Source organism: Crocodylus porosus, unplaced genomic scaffold (genome assembly GCF_001723895.1).
Source record: "Crocodylus porosus isolate Cpor-Errol unplaced genomic scaffold, CroPor_comp1, whole genome shotgun sequence".
In the NCBI taxonomy this organism is placed as follows: Eukaryota; Metazoa; Chordata; order Crocodylia; family Crocodylidae; genus Crocodylus; species Crocodylus porosus.
In genome coordinates this window covers 51853093-51869335 of record NW_017728931.1, presented here as the reverse complement: position 1 = coordinate 51869335, position 16243 = coordinate 51853093, and the positions used below count along the sequence as shown (strand labels likewise).

Sequence of the window (16243 nt, the reverse complement as noted above, 5' to 3'; positions counted from 1 at the left end):
CCAAGGCCCTACACAGTGCTTCTGCCAATCCACCTAAGTCCTCTCCATCCCCAACTCCTGCTGTTCCACACCGAGTTCTGCCAGTGCCAGCTGCTGCTCTACTGCCCCTGACCCAAAACCCACTTCCTCCTAATATTTTCCTTCCACCCTTCCCACACTGCAGCTGGATGAGCTATATTGACTGTTGTGATAGTTAAAGGCTCTGGGCATGAAGTCATTAAAGTGAAAGAGGCTTCTTTGTGATTTTTCATATGCTAATGGATATATGTTTTGTGGGAATGCCCTTGTCTGGGTGCCAGGATGCTAATACCTTGCTGCTCCTGTTGGATCCACATGGCTCTACTTCATCAGCTGTGCCAGCAGGGTCACACAATAGGAGGCAAAAGGCAAGGACATGTCTCTACATGCCTTCTGTTGGCTGCTGGGCCATGGAAGAAGCCTTCTGCTTGGTGAGCTGGCATTGTTCTGCCAGCAGAAGGAAGGGCTTCTGTTGTCACAGGGGAGCTGAGAGTATGGACAGACTCATGCTTTGGCTGGCTGATCCCGAGAGTTGTGACATAGCGCAGACCAGGCCAGTTAGTACAAGTTGTTCAATGTGTGGATGGCAGGGAGAAAGGGCCTCTCCCTGGTGCTCTTTCTTATGAAAGGGATATAGACTCTGCTTGTAGGTAAGAGTACTTACTCACAGTACTGCAGTAACAAACCTGTCTCAGTTGCCATTATTCTGTAGGCCACAATGACCTGGACTTCACAGCAGCATGGGTAGTACTTGGACTCTAAAAAACTGAAGACTTCTACCCCTAGAGGGAGAATCTCTATTGTCTGTACAGGTTTCATGACATACAGCTGAATAGCTGTGATTTTGTCCAAAAGAAGGCAATGAAAAAAATATTGCCACCATTCATTCATTTGCAAGTGTGACTGTGGACTGACATCTGAAGAAGTAAGCCCCCTGCTTAGGAAAGCTTAGGAAAGCGTATGCTATACATCTCAGATTTACTGTAGTTAGCCTAGAAAGATGCAAATCTACCTGGTCTTCTGCCAGAACAAATTGTATCTGATTAAAAGGGGAGAGACACTTACTTTGTATTAGCTACTCAGCACTGCTTTACCCCAGTTGAGTAGGGTTGCCCCAAGGTAAATAGACACTGCTTGCTGTTTCATTCATTGTGTAAATTTCTATTTACCATGGGACAGGAGCAGACACAAAACAGGTATCATCAGAGCAGCTAAGACAGGGTAAGTGCTCCCTTTCCCTTAACTCAACATAATTTGTATCCTACATTTCCACAAACTTGTGGATGGGTGTATATGTCTGTGTCTTTTTGTTTGCACTTACACTGGTGTGTTTTTGCTCTTTTGACATGCATGTGGGTGTTGGTGGACCTTGGGATGTGTTGTGTGTGTACATGCGTGTGTTAGGAGAAACTTAGTTACAGCCTGAGATCTCACAGTGACTAGAGGAAATGCAACAAGGACACACTGAAGGCAAACCTCAAGCAAACAAATGCCAACATTAAGAGCTGGGAGGAGGTGGCTGCCAACCAGCTCCAATGGTACTGCAACCTCAACAAAGCGGCAGCCCATTTAGAGGTAAAATGTCTTGCCCTTGAAGCAGAGAAGAGAGTGGAGGAAGGAAAAGGAAAGGAATGCCAGCTGCAGCCTTCTCTCCCCTGTGGAAGGACCTGCAACTTCTGTGGACATATCTATGGCTCAGGGATTGGACTCTTGAGCCACCAAAGGACCAGGCCCCATGGATGAATCATGGTAAAGTCATCCTTGAATGGAGGGATTACCACTGCTGCTGTGGAGGAGGGGCAGCAAGATGCTGCATGTCAGGCACCGGGTCAGGTTTCAGAAGTCTGGTTCTCTAGTCCCGTGCTCTGGGGACAGGCGTTTATACGCTCTGGGGTGTCAAGACAGGGGTGCAACCCCTGCGCACCCCTGCCTTCCATGTTGGGAGATTTGTATTCACCTTTCACTTTGGTGTCAATGATGAATCAAGGGGCCAAATGTGGACAAAAGACTGCTCAGGCAGCGCATGTGTGTACATGCTCATATGTGCGTGTATATGTATGTGTGTGTATATATATAGTGTGTATGTATGTGTTTTTGTACATGTATCAGTGTATGTATGCATGTAGGTATGTACATGTTTCTATGTGTGCATGGGTGTGTATGTACATGTGGGTGTGCATATGTGTGTGTAGATCTGTATATGGGTATCTTTCGGTGTGGGTGTATGTGTCTCCGTGTGTATGGGTTTGTATGCGTGTATGTATATATGGATAATGTGAATGTGTGTGTGTGTCGCCAGGCTGCATCGATCCCTTGCCCCGCAGGTCGCCCCCTGTTCCGTGCCTGTCTCCCCGCGCGGGCGGACGCCAGGCGAGGCCGAGCCGGGGTAGGACAGGCCTGGCCGGGCCAGGAGCGAACAGCTGCAAACCGGGGCGCGGTGCCTTTAAGCGGCGGCGGAGGGCGGGGCGAGCGGTCGGTGACGTCAGTGGGCGGGGCGTCGGCGGCTGGCTGCGAGCGGGCGAGGAGCGCGGCGCACACAGGCGCGGACGGGCGGGCGGAGCGGGCAGAGTTGAGCGGAGCGGAGCTGAGCGGAACGGCGCAGCGCGGGGAGCCGGGCACGGCCGCCCGCCGCCCCTTCCTAATCCTCCGTCATCCGCCGCGGCCCGGCCGCGCCCGCGCCCCGCAGCCTGCGGAGCAGCCTCCGCGCACGGCGCCCGTCCCGCCCGGGTCAGTATTGCGGGGCGCCGCTCGCGGCTTTGGGGGGAAACCCGGGGGGAAAGGCGGCCCCCCCGGCCCTTTGTGTTTGCTGGCAGCGGAGGAGGAGGAGGAGGAGGAGGGAGGCGGCCGGGCCGGGTGACAGGCGCAGGAGGCGGCTGGGGAAGGCAGGGAGGGAGCCCGAGCGGGTGGGCTGTGTAGGGACCGGGGGGTCCCCCCGGCCCGGCCCCCCGCCTTCTGCACCGAGATCATTGTGATCTTGCTGGTGGGGGCTCCTCTCTCCCTGCCTCAGGTCGGAGGGGCTGCCCCCCCTGCAGCTGGAGGGGGCTCTGTTGGCTATTTTGCTCTCTTTCCCCCCCCCCCCCGGTCTTTGCTGCTGTTTTTTTCTATGGGGGTTTCTTAAGGGGTGATCGCGATTCTCAGAGGCCACCAGCCAGGTCTGGTTGGGCCGGGGGGGCTGCTGTTCCCTCTGCTCCCCGGAGCACCCTGCCCCAATTTTTACAAGGTTTTTTAGCAACTGAGATCCCCTCTCCCAGTCCCCATCCCCCACCTCTCCCACTATTGTTCGGTGTGGGGGGAGATCTTGTAAGAGAGAGGCAACCCCTGCAGTGTCAATTTATTATAGATTATAGGTGAGTATTATTATAGATTACTATAGCTAGCTAGATTAGTATATATTATACAGCATTGACGACTAGAAAGTATTATGCCTGGCAAGCTAGGGTGTGTGTTGAGGTTGGGAGCCGGGGGTGCGAGCTGGTTGAGAATCAGCTGGGGAAAATCAGTATTTCCTTTTGTGTACTGAAAAGGTTCATGATCCTGAATGTTTTTTTTTTCCTGGCTTCTGGAAGGCGTCTCGCTGGGAATAGGAAGAAAATAAGAAGTTCTGGGCCATTTTATAGGGTGCTGCTGCCTTTTGTGATGCCTTCCCCCACCCCCCCATTAAAAAAAAGGGGGGGGGGGAGAAAAATAATCCCAGGGTGGACTGTGACTTTGTTTTGCTGCTGAGGGGGGGCAGGGGTACTAAGGGATTTTTAGCTGTCTTGTTTATTCTTTTTTTCCCCTTTTTTTGTTTTTTTTTGTTTTTTGGGTTTTTTGTTTGTTTGTTTAACTGTCCGGGTGTGTTGTGTGCCTCTGTTGTATTGGTGTGTGTTGCTTCTTTCTTTCTTTTGGAACTGTGGGAGGGGGCTTGGGGGCCAGCAGGGCCTCTGTTTGTTTGACATTCAAAGCTAGATACCCCTCCTCTCACCCCCCCATTTTAAATTCTGACCTCTTGTTTCCTTACCCTGCTTCCTTTTAAGAAAAAGCCAGGTAAGTCCTTAATAATCCACAGACAAGGCAGCCTTGGTTACTACTTTCCCCTTCTTGCCAGGGCTCCCTTCTGTCCAGCAGCCTCCATTATGTAGCTGGCCAACTCTTACTCAATATTTGTTCTTTGGGCTTGTGGAGTCCCTGGGTTCCTCACAATTTTTTTTTTGGGGGGGGGGGAGTTCCATTTTTTATTTATTTTAAATAGATTGTATGCTCCTTGCTAGTTTCTGGGCTGTTACGCATGAGGAGGTTGATTGTGTGTCTGTGCATCTGTCTGTCATGGGTTTTTTAATGTAAGGCTCTGTGTGTGTGTGTACATGTGTATTTATATAATATAAAGTAGGGTTGGTGCATAGCTCTGTGTGCGCACAATACTGATGGCAGTGTAGTATTTCTAAGCTTGTGTGGTGTGCTGTAGGGGTGTGTGTGTGTATGTGTAATGGGGATATTAATATACATATATAATCAACAGATTGCATACTTGAGGAGGGGTTGAATCCTTTTAGAAAACCAAAGGGTGTAACAAACTAAATGGTTGTCCTGTGAGCCCTGCAAGTGTTGGAGAGCACAGGCCTGACAGCAGGGTAGGTGGGGTAAGGGTCTCCTTGTTGCTGCTTTCTTAAAGACGCACCTGAAGGTTGGGATGAAAATGGAAACTACTAGGGGTGGGGAGGGCAGGAGAGGGCTGGTAAATCTTCTAAGCCCTGGAGCAGGTCTTGGGGTAAGCATAAGTTTTGGCCCTTGCAATGAGTTTATTCTTCTGCTGTCTCAGTGCTCTCCTGCACTGTGCCCCTTCTAGGGCTCTGCCTCCCAAGGTGTACTAGTGGGAGTCACAGTAGGAAGCATGATCATGATCTCTTATTTTGTGTACCACTTGCCAAGCCCCCTGAGCTTCTCTCCTTAGATTTCCCTTTATAGCCTCTTTCCTTGCTGCAGAGCTGTGTGGGGTACCCCTGATCATCGCTCAGTCTGTCCCAGGAGGCAAAGAACCAGAACTGGGCGTGGAATAATTCCAGCATAGGGGACAGGTTCGTTTCAGTATAGAGGCCACGGAGCTCAGCCCTGGTGGGAATTTTAGCTGCTCTTGGGATCCAAGCCTGAGAATGGCAATGCAGTCTCCTGCATAACAATGTGAGATGCTACTCTCCAAGTTTTGGGGCCTAAATGCTGGAACTTTGCTAGGTCTTGGTGACTAGTGTTAGACATGGCACCAGGGCAGGGTGCTAACCCTTAGGATGCCAGGCCTGGCCAACATCTGTCTTCACAGGCCCTGGCCCCAGGCTGTCACTGATGCTACAGGTTGCTAAGGTCCAGGTATTGCAAGAGCGATCAAGCCAGAAGTATGTTACATAGGGTGATAGACCCCACTGCCTGATCCTCTGATAAAATTGTCTCAAGCTCCTTGTGGTTTTGTTCCCAGGGCTCTGCTTATGCACTTTGTTCCACAAGTCATAAGGGTTTTATAATCTCTAAATGGGAAGAAACTCATGCACATTGGTAAATATTGGACAAGGGTACTCTACCTCTTGGTGTTTGTGTATGTATGTGTGTTTGTAGCTTCTGGTGACGGGAGCTCATCTTTCAGGGTTCATGATGTCTCCTGAATGCCTTGATGGGATTATTTTCCTGCCTGTCTTTCCAGCCCAACCGCTTTTCTGTCTGTAATCCCATCTCCTGGGGCAGGAGAAGCAGCTCTAGCTTCGGGCTGATAGTGTGCCCAGAACCCTATTGCTGGGATTATTTTTGTCTCCCAGCAACAGAGCCATTCCCCTCTTCACAGATACTTTTTCTCCACTGGGCCTCAGCAGGGGAAAGTTCCTCTGGTCTTGTTTTGAAACTCTGAATCACTTTCCCCACCTTTCTCAGGTGCTTGTTCCCCATTGACTTGGAGTCTGCTTTCTGTATGCTAATCACGCAACTTTACACAAACTACCAATACAGCAGGATCCTCTAAAAAGAGCTCTTTTCTCTCTTCCTCGGACTTGAGCAGGGAAAAACTCCAGGTTGTGACCATCCAGGGTAAAATTGCTGGGAAACCTTTAGGTCACCATTTGGCAGAGGCCTGCTCAAGGAGATGGGTCCTGCAGCGCACCCTAAGGTGGTAAGGCTGGGTCTCTGGTGGGAGTGAGTTCTGCAGTCATGGGCCTTCCACCAAGAATGAAACGCAAGAAGAATGACTCGGCTGAGGGTAATGTCCTTTAGGGGGGCTTTGCGTGCATTTTGAGGGGGGTGTAGGTACTTAGTACTCATGTACCTAGACCACATAAAAGAACGGAGGGGGGCTGAGCTGTGAAAGAAAGCCACCCTGGTGCACTTTAATGCAGGCCAAGGGATCTACCAGGGTAATAGAAGCCATGATCTCTAGTATGGAAAGGGTGCCGGAACATGAAAATAAATCGACTTTGTGGTTTTTGGAACATTTCCTTTCTTTCTGTGTCCCCCGTCCCCTGCGCAGAGAGGTGGGACTGCTGGCCCTGCGTGGAGCTCAGGCTTGTGGAGCCGTTGGTTCCAGGGTGTAACTGCCGCAGCAGTGCCGGGCCCTTTGCCGGCGGGGAATCCGGGCTTGGGCAGGGGACTCGCACCTCTTCCATCTTGGCGTCTGTTTTGAGACTAGTCACCTTCCGGGGTTGTATTGCATTAGGCTGCCATGTATGAGGCTGGTCCTGGTGATTTTTAATACTGCTTCTTTCCACACTGCCCAAACCCTTTTTATATTCCTTTTTTTTGCTGCTCAATTCTTTGAAGGCATGATGGAGCCAAGGCATCTACCTTAGTTCTTCTGTGTGGCAATACAAAACCCTAAACTGACAGGGATTAGGTCTTACCTTTAGGTCTCAATCCCCAGCCCCTGCTGGCCTTGAGAGGGGTAAGGCATGGACTCCTGGTTTTTTTGATGTGGCATTTCTGACATGATCGCCTAGGATGCCAAGCCTGCAAAGCTTCTGTCCTAGGGAAGGGGGCTAACCATTACCCCAGGTCTCTCATACGATCACATTTGAGTCACTTGCTTCCTGTTTCTGCTCTGACTCTGCATTTCCTTTACTTCCTTTCTCAGTGGTGCTGAACGATGGAACTCCGAGTGGGGAACAAGTACCGGCTGGGCCGGAAGATTGGGAGTGGTTCCTTTGGAGACATTTACCTGGGTAAGTGGCACTCTGCTTGTACTTTGAGCTGTGGGGATGTATCTTTTAAACTCCATGGTGCTGCTTGTAATGGGTAATGATTTGTGGAAGGAATATAGGGGAGGGAGGGAGGGTGAGCCCCAAAGATTACATTGCTGGCTGACTTCCCTAGCCCTTCTTGCTACTGAAAGCCTTCCCTAAGGGACCGAGATTCGGTGAAGACCAGCTTGGTCCAGGCTGGCGAGTGGAAGGAACTGACTTGCCAAACTGATAAAGAATTGGACTACTGTGGACATGTTTGTCAGACCCATTGCAAATCCTGCTTCTGTTCCTGTCCCTCAAGCTCTTCAGTGCAGTGTGTTGCCTTCCTCAAAGGAAACACGGTCAGTGTGAGAGACTGTTAATAGTGGGGAAAGGTGGCTTGGCTTAGCTAGGTCAGGGGATCTGTTATACCACCCTTCTCCAGGATGGAGGGGCAGACCCAGTGAAATCTCCCATGGAGGTTTTCTGGTTCCATGCTGAGAAGGAAGATGTGTATAATTTTTGCCTTCTGACTGACTTCAGACTAACACAGCTAACTACCTCTCTATAGCTTGGATTACCAGCTGGGGTGACCTGAGCTCAGAGTAGTTGCAGGGGCTATGGGGAGGAGCATAACCCTCTCATTGGGATTCCTGTTGGCTTGTCCCTTGGAGAAGAAGGGGGAGAATGCTTCTAGTACATACTAGTCACATCTTGTCCGTCTCTTTCCAAGGAGGGGGTGAAGCCCCTTAGAACATGTGTTTTATCTGCTGCCATTTTTAGCGGCCCAAAATACAGGATTTTGTTCAAGTGATTATTCGGTGTCCTGTGAGCCACTTTGATGGGAAATAATTTCCTAATGGTAGTGCACTTTATTTTTTATCCAGTTTTCACCAGTACTCCTAGCTATAGCCCCTTAGCCCACCCTGAATGGTTACCCTCCCTCCTTAGTGTTTGCACCCCTTAGAATCTAAGGCTTAGATGCTTATCTCGTGTTCCCCCCCATTGTCATTTAGCCAAGTGATGACATGTATTTGTCTCTTTCTTCATAAACCAGGCTTAGCCTGTCATTGTTTTTGCTATTGTTCTATGAATTTCCTCCATTTTGTCAATCTGCTGAGTTGTCCAGAAGCCAATGCAGTTTTCTAGGTGTGGTTGTGCCAGCGTGGGGTAGCAAAGGGCTGTCCTTGTGAGTGATCTGTAATGTGATGCCCCTGCATAGATTGCTTTGGAGCTCTCTGGCCTCCACTACCCCCAGCTTGCACTGCAAACTCATCTGTAACTTCCTGGCAACTGTCGCTACAGGGTTTTGCTTGGCCCTGTTGCTCCCCAGTTTCTCCCATTTAATATCTTATCTTGGAAACCTAATCTAAATGGGATTCACTTTATTTCCCACCCATATTTCTAATCACCAGATTTCTGTTTTTATTTCTCTGTCCTCACGGGTGTTTGTAGCTCCTCTTGATTTAATATCCTTCATGAATGTTGCTAATGGACTATCTGCGTTCTTTGCCCAGATGATTGATAAAGATGATAAATAGAAGCAGACTGAGGTTTTCTATTCCATAACACCCCTCCACCCAACACTGCCTACACTTGTTGCTATGTATCATTTGTCTTATGGTTCTTTAGCTGGCTGTCAACTTGGATGTCAATGCTTGTAGAAAAGTGAAGTAAAAAACAATGGGTAATAACTTTAGCACTAATGTAGCAATTTTTGCGTTCAAATTGCTTCATGTGATTTAAGCATTGCAGCACCCAATGAGGTTGGTAAGTGGTGTTATCCTCCTGATCTGGATCTGGAATATGCATGTGGGGAGACCCTCAATTCAGAAAGGTAATGGTCCTGATTACCTCTTGACAACTTACCTGGTCCCCTTACACCTGTGCAAAGGGGATAAAATGTTCTGATCAGGCTGGTCTGTGCACACTTGTCAAGTTTTATGTAACAAAGCAAATTGAGGCCTACAAGGCTCCAAGTCTTGGTAGGCAAAAAAAGTGTGTTTTAAAATACTTGGCTCAAGTGAGAAATTTGAATGCAATGGAAAAACTCATTGAGCTGTAGGCCAGCGTCTTTGAACCTGTGTTAGCTGGTCTTGTTGGATTCTGTATGGTCTTTTCAGTCTGGGGAGCTGGCATGAGGTGTGTGGAGGAAGCTGACACTCCCATTACCCATCCTCTCTGTGAAGAGTGACTTGTTTGCTAGAACCTGTCAGAACCTGCCTCAATTGCCTATTAGTTCCCTCTCTGAGCATTTGGGCTACAGGGAAAAATGAGATAAAAGCACCATTTGAGCAGCTGGGTCTTCTTGAAGCAGTGTGTTCTCTAACCCATGTGAAATGCTCCTTGCGGACCATTCTTGGGAGTGGAAATGTTGAAATTTTGCTCTGAGCTTAGCCTGTACACATGCACATCAAACCAATTTCAAATGGTGACTTCACCCCTCTCTTTTGGGCCATCTGCAGTGCTTTTGGAAGGAACTCTAGAGACCCACCCTGCTTTGGCCGGAGAGGGTGAGGGGGGGACCAGACATTGTAGTTGGCCTTTACTGTTTTCCATGGTTCTGTTAGTGGCTCAGTAAACATCAGTTCAGGGTGTGGAAACTTGGACAAATAACAGTTGGGGAGGAGCTTCTTCTTTTTACTTTTTTTTTTTTTTTTTTTGGCTGGCTCAGTCAGCAGTGCAGTGCCTTGCCAGAGCTGAAGCAGGGATCTGAGGGTTAGAATAGCAAGAGTTATTGCAAGTCAGAAGCCAGATGCATTAGTACAGCTGTTTGCGGTGGTGGAGAGGCTGGATTGCTTCAGAGAGGAATCATAGAAAGGAGAGTGAGCTGGAGATTGTCTGGCAAGCAAAGCATGCTGGGACACTGGTGGTGTCTGTTTGGACAGTTCCTGGTTGCATGCTCCTCCCTCGCTGGGGAGGGGAGCTCCTTCCCTTTGTTTCCTCAGCTGTTAACTCTCTCTCGCCCTATTTGACTTCTCCCATCTGTTCAGCTGCTATCCTTTCTTCCGTCACTAAGCTGGCAAGGAGAAAGTGGTAGAGGGGGAGGGCGTGGGGAGAAGGAAGAACATGGCTGTTGTCCTTCCGATTATTGTGCTAGACAGGCAGAACTGCCACCTCCTTCAAAGGGATGGATCCCTTGTGGAGAGTGTCTCCTGTTTGGCAGGTGACAACCCTCTGTCCCTGGAGCCCCATTTAAAGAGCTCGTGACAAACGGATTCTGTCTTCACACGGCCCCCACAATGGAGAGTGGCTGGGGGTGGGTGTTAGAGGATTGTGGATAATGCCTAAGTCTCAGGTGGCTGAGACAGTCTTGCAGCATTTGTGTCTGAAACGGTCTTCTCATGCCCTGAACTCCAGGAGCAGCCTCTGGGGAAGGAGGTGGATTGTTAGGTGTCTTGTTTCCAGCTTCTACCAGTCTGAGTTGTGAAAGAGGGTTGGGGTTAAAAGCCATGATGAAAAGGCCAGAACCTCCCGAATGCTTGACCCGTGTCCTGTTGCTGACTGCATGGCTCTGAACAAGTCGCGCAACCAGTCCGGGTGTGTTTCTGTGGCTTGAGTTTAGTATGTACTCGCAGCCAAAGGGTGACAGCGAGGATTTGTTCACTGAACGAGCTTTTAAGAAACGTATGGGGCTTTCACCAAATGCTTTGTGTTTAGTCACTCTGGTAAATACTGGATTAATCCCTGTGGTATAGCTCCCTAAAGCTTTGTCTACTAGTCTATTTCTAAAACATCTGGGGTTGCTTCTACTTCCCAGGGGAAGCTGACACCCTGTATTGGACTTTGCAGGAGATGGGACCCAAAGACTAGGATTGTTTGTCACATCTGGGATTTACATCCTACGGTTACAGGCTTATTTAAAAAAAAAAAAAAAAAAAAAGTTCCTACTTTCCGTACTGGCAGTGATAATCTCCCACATACAAACAGGCTTGGAATGGCTGCAGTGTCCTCCTTTTTGAAATCTGCCATCAGCCTGAAATAATGATCTGGAGATGTGAACTCACCTATTCTGTTTCTCTTTTTTTTTTTTTCCCCCTTTCCCTCCTCCCCCCAACATCTTTGGGGTTGTTACTCAAAAGCCAAAAGATGACATTTCTGAGACATTTGTGCATATCCTTCATTGTGTAAGTGGATGGACTGGGATGGGAACAACACCCACAGAGGGAAAGGAACTGTGAATTGCTGCAAGGAGCTGAGAGGAGTGTCAGGAAGGCGGGGAGAAGGGAGGAGAGGGAAGGAAGTTATGCACAGGTCCTAAATACCTACAGTTCTTAACAGGCGAATGTCTTTCCCATTGAGAAATGCAGAATGAGAATAAGGGACTGAACAAATAATTAACTAAAAGCTTAGTTACTATTCAGGGGCCATGCTGTAACTTTCATCTATATGCAAACCGGGTGTGTGTATGAGATGTATATTATAGTCCTAAATATATCTCTGGCCCACAGGCTGTAATATAAAGATGGAATTTATCTCTGTCTCCACATACGACCCTTGGCTAAATGGCTCCTACTCTCAACATGGCTCTGTCCCTCAGTACTGAGCAAAAATATTTCATAATATTCTTCCTGTTACTCCTCCTCCTGCCTTGGTGCAGTCTGAATAATTCTTTTTCCCCTCATTGCTGTTTACAGCCTTCAAATACTTGCAGATTGCTGCCATGTCTCCTTCTTCCCTGCACTTCTTTGTGGTCCCTTCTGCATTTTGGTTTTTTGGATCTTTCTGCTTACATCAGTGTCTGTCCAGGTCCCTGATCTTTTTTTGTTCCTTACCCAAAAGTTCTTACTAGCCTGTCTGTTGCAGACTTGCTACTATAGACTCTAGGTGACATCTTTCTGTGAACAGGGCGTCTTGTTGTTTTCAAGAAGTATCCACAGGGAATGGACTCTGGGTCCATCTCCTTTGTTTGGAAACAGCATGGGAGAGTAAACCAGAGTGTTGCTTTTTGCCTTTTTGGTTCTAACAAGGGGTGAGGAGGGGGTAAGGATGAAGCCGGGGGGGTGGGGAAGAATATGAATAGGATACAAATGCTTTCTTTTTGTGTCCCTCACCAAGGAGGCTCAGCACACCAGCTTGGTCTTTACAGCGGTGGCTCTCGGCCTTTTTAGGTTCAGGGTACCCCTCCATACCTTGTTTTGAATTTGGCACCCCAGTGGAGAATCATTGTTGTGCTGCCTTGGCTTAACCTCAGTGGCTCTCTACTGGGTGATGCTGCCACTGCCACTGAAGCTGGGTGGGATGACCCTATGCACCATGTGCACAGCTGGATTAGGAAGCGACTGTGGCAGGAATGCACATTCTGCCTGCACTAGGGTTATTTGATGAGCCTAAAGTGGCATGATCATGGCCTCCTGCCTCCAACCCTTTCTGGTCTGAATCCCCTCCCCCACTCCTCCTAAAAACAGGTGTGTGGGACAGTTCTCCTTGGCTGCTGCTGCCAATGTGGCAGTAATGCCCATGCCACAGCTTCCGTGTTGAGAACCATTGTTTTTGTTGGAAGAATTGACCTGACCTACCAAGGCTGGCTGGATGATCAGCATCTTCTTCTGCGACTCACCCTAGTTCACTGTTTTGTCCCTGTCTTTTCCAGTCCCTTGGCTTCTAGTGGGCTGTATAAACGTTCTTTCCTCACCAGCCTGTCTTTGATTTAATATGCCTGTTCCAGGATTACTTTTGTTGGATATTCTAAGGCACAAGCAAATCCCTTGTGTTACCCGTCTTCTGTGTTTTTGTGCAACCTTTAGTACTTTGTATGCCGCTATATGGGTGGGTTTGAGTTCGAGAAGGGTATTATATGCCAAGACCTATACACAGAACTTTTAAGAGCCTCTGTTTTGTTTCAGTGTGTCATCAGTGTATGTCTTCATAATTCTAATTTTGGGTATGACAAACACTTCCATGTTGACAAAGGGTAACCACATTGGAGAAGTAGGAAGGAGAAAGTAGAGATTTTTGTCTCCTGGGTGGAGGGGCCAGTTTGGGATTGTGGGACAAGAGTTACTGCACTTAACTATGCCATTACTGACTGCTTTTGTCAATATAGCTAAAATTCTCATTGTAAAATTTTAAGCTTGCTTTATTGAGATAATGGACAGTTTGCCCCCCTCAGATTGCATTGGCTGTCCTTTGCAAGCCTTTCTTTGCAAATACAAGAACTAGAAAAAAGGTGTGTTGGGGGGCAGGCATGTGGGCTGGTTTGTGTGTTTACACGAAAGCTGAAATTATGAAGCTCAGTTCCGTTGCATTCCAGGGCACTGGCTTTTGTGAAAGGGTGTCTAACGTAATTCAAAGCATGTGTAACTTTCACTTTGCCCTTGTTTCTCTGCAGGTGCTAATATTGCCACAGGTGAAGAGGTGGCCATCAAGTTAGAATGTGTCAAAACGAAGCACCCTCAGCTCCACATTGAGAGCAAGTTCTACAAGATGATGCAGGGAGGAGGTGAGATCTAGGGAGGTTGCTGTCTCCAGTGGAGGGAAAGGCAGAAATTGTTTCCACAGGTCTTAAGAGGAGAAAAGGGAAGTGCCGCCAAGGTATCTTAGTATTGGATGTGTCCTCCTCACCAGGAGATGCTGCTGATGGGTGGGGAGTCACTGTGATTATCTTCTGTCTGCCTCTGGTTCATGGTGATCTGCTTTTCTTTCTCCAGTGGGTATTCCCTCCATTAAGTGGTGTGGGGCAGAGGGAGACTATAATGTGATGGTGATGGAGCTTCTGGGGCCCAGCCTGGAGGATCTCTTCAACTTCTGTTCTCGCAAGTTCAGTCTCAAGACCGTGTTGTTGCTGGCTGACCAGATGGTGAGTTTCCTTTATAAAGGCATTTGTGCATATCTTGCCCTTGCTTCCCCACCCTCTCCAGTTAGTAGCTGTTGGAGTTCTTGTATTCCGAGCTTTCCCATCTGCTTGACATGAGCTGAAGTGGCTTCTAGGGACTTTCCTCCTAAGGAGGCGGGTGGGGGGCAGTTAAACCATTTATAAAAACCTAGGGATTATTGGAGGGGGATTACATTAGTTGCTCATATAATGCAGTATACAGTCTCCCACAGTGGCCAGCACCGGATGCTTGAAAAGCCAGTGTAAGAGGCCTTCCACACAGAGGTGGGGAATCTGTCGTCTTCCTCCTCCTCCTCCCCCCCCAAAAAAAGGTGTCCCATATCCTGGTGCCCCATATCCTTACTACTATGTTGGCTGAGCTTTAGGACATAATATTCCTTACAAACTAGCTTCCCCTCGCTGCCTCCTTAGGAAGATCTGAAGTTTTGTCTTGTTCATGTTCTGTTGCCACCTCTGTCCCAGTGGGTTGGGGAGAAGTTCCCTTGGCTATGACTTGTGACCTTTGCTTCGGAGTGATAGGAAGCTAGTAGTTTGAACGTACCTCCCCTGCCTGTTTTGGGTAGGCTTGCCAGGTTACTTGCTTTTCATAAGGCTGTTGAAGATGAGGATTGTAACTGGAACAACCCTAATGAGCTCCCTTTTCCACTTCTTCTGTCTTCTCCCCCTTCCAGATCAGCCGTATTGAGTACATTCATTCCAAGAACTTCATCCACCGGGATGTGAAGCCAGACAACTTCCTCATGGGGCTTGGGAAGAAGGGCAACCTAGTGTACATCATTGATTTTGGCTTGGCCAAGAAATACCGAGATGCCCGGACCCACCAGCACATCCCTTACCGGGAAAACAAGAATCTGACTGGCACAGCTCGCTATGCTTCCATCAACACCCACTTGGGAATTGGTGAGCCTGTTGTCCCATGGACAAATTTTTTGGGGGCGGGGGGAGGAGGTAGTGGGGAATGACTCATCATGTTGAGGGGAGTGCCCAGGCAGTGTAGATCAATGTAAAGGAAGAGACAGCAACTGCTACAGTGAAGCCTGCATAATTACTTCTGTTCTGATCTCCAGGCTGCAGTTGCTCCACGGTGCTTGAAAAGCAGCATGACCTAGTACACAAGGTGCTGAACTGGGACTTGGAAGGCCTGGGATTGTATTCCTCACTCTGCCCCTGAGTTGCTGGGTAACCTTGGGCTAGTCACTTCTACACTGTCTACCTTTATTCCTCCCAATCCTAGTCTGTCTTTTGTTCATTCTGCATGCTATGGGGTGTTGATGCACATGCTTGGGAAGGGGGTGGGGGGACACTTTAATTAAATCACATGGTGTATCAGGGTCCTCATGTTGAAAAGTGGCAGCAGGAATGCTTTAAATAAAGTTTGTCAGACAAGCTTTAGGTAAAACACCCCTGTCACCATTTTTCAGTGTGGGGTGTTGATGCACATGACACTGGAGTCTGCTGGGGCATGGTAATTACCACGCTACAGCAGACTTGATTAATTAAGTCAACTCTGATGCGCTGTAATTATGTGCAGTCTCACTGCACATGTATAGGTGTCATACATTTTTGTATGGTAAGGGTGTTAAACTCATCCGGCCCTGCAGGCTGGATGAGTGATGTAGGACTGGTCTCTGCCAAGGGTGGGGGCATTCAGATGTTGAGATGGTGGAAAAATTGCATTTGCAAGGACTTAACACTCCTTCCCCCCCCCCCCCAAGCAACTACCCTGTTAGGCAGAGACTTGAAGAGCAGGCTGTAGGTGTGGAGCTCTGCCAGTCAGGTCAGCACTTAGTGCCTGGTGATATGCCCAGCTCCTTTCACCATTTCAAGGCTGGGAAAAGGTGCCGGGAGTCCTATCTGGATGCTGCTGGAAGTCAGGGGTTTGTTTGTCAGTTTGTCTTGTCCTCTGGCTAGTAAACATCTAATGTTCCAATCTTCTTCCAAACCTCACTGAGGTGGGATATGGGGCTGGTCTCTTTGCTCGGGCATCTGACTACTGTGAGGAGCAGGGAGATGAGGTCTCTCCTTTTTTGTGCAGCCTCTCACACTGGGCCCATGTCTCCCATGCCTCATTTCCTTTCTTTTGCTTGCAACTTGGTGTATCAGCTGCGGAGTGAGTTTCGTAGCTGCCCACAGTGCGTTGAACAGCAGCAGTAAAAATGTTCAGCTTCTTAACTTCAGCTTGTGGCTGGTGGGCAAAGTTGTGAGCAGCAGGAACACACAC

General features: G+C 48.6%; 1 protein-coding gene across 3 annotated transcripts in view; it reads left to right on the top strand.

Annotated features, from left to right (window-relative positions):
- Positions 1 to 2560: 2560 nt before the first annotated feature.
- The window catches only part of LOC109316671 (casein kinase I), a 26175-nt gene continuing 12492 nt past the window's right edge, over positions 2561 to 16243 (top strand). For 2 of the 3 annotated variants that reach the window (XM_019544919.1, XM_019544918.1), the window contains exons 1-5: positions 2561 to 2745; positions 7100 to 7187; positions 13519 to 13629; positions 13838 to 13986; positions 14694 to 14922. In XM_019544919.1, coding sequence (XP_019400464.1) covers positions 7112 to 7187; positions 13519 to 13629; positions 13838 to 13986; positions 14694 to 14922 — 565 coding nt within the window. In that variant the 5' untranslated portion in view covers positions 2561 to 2745; positions 7100 to 7111. The remainder of the gene's footprint in view (positions 2746 to 7099; positions 7188 to 13518; positions 13630 to 13837; positions 13987 to 14693; positions 14923 to 16243) is intronic. The other variant, XM_019544920.1, reaches the window with a different exon arrangement.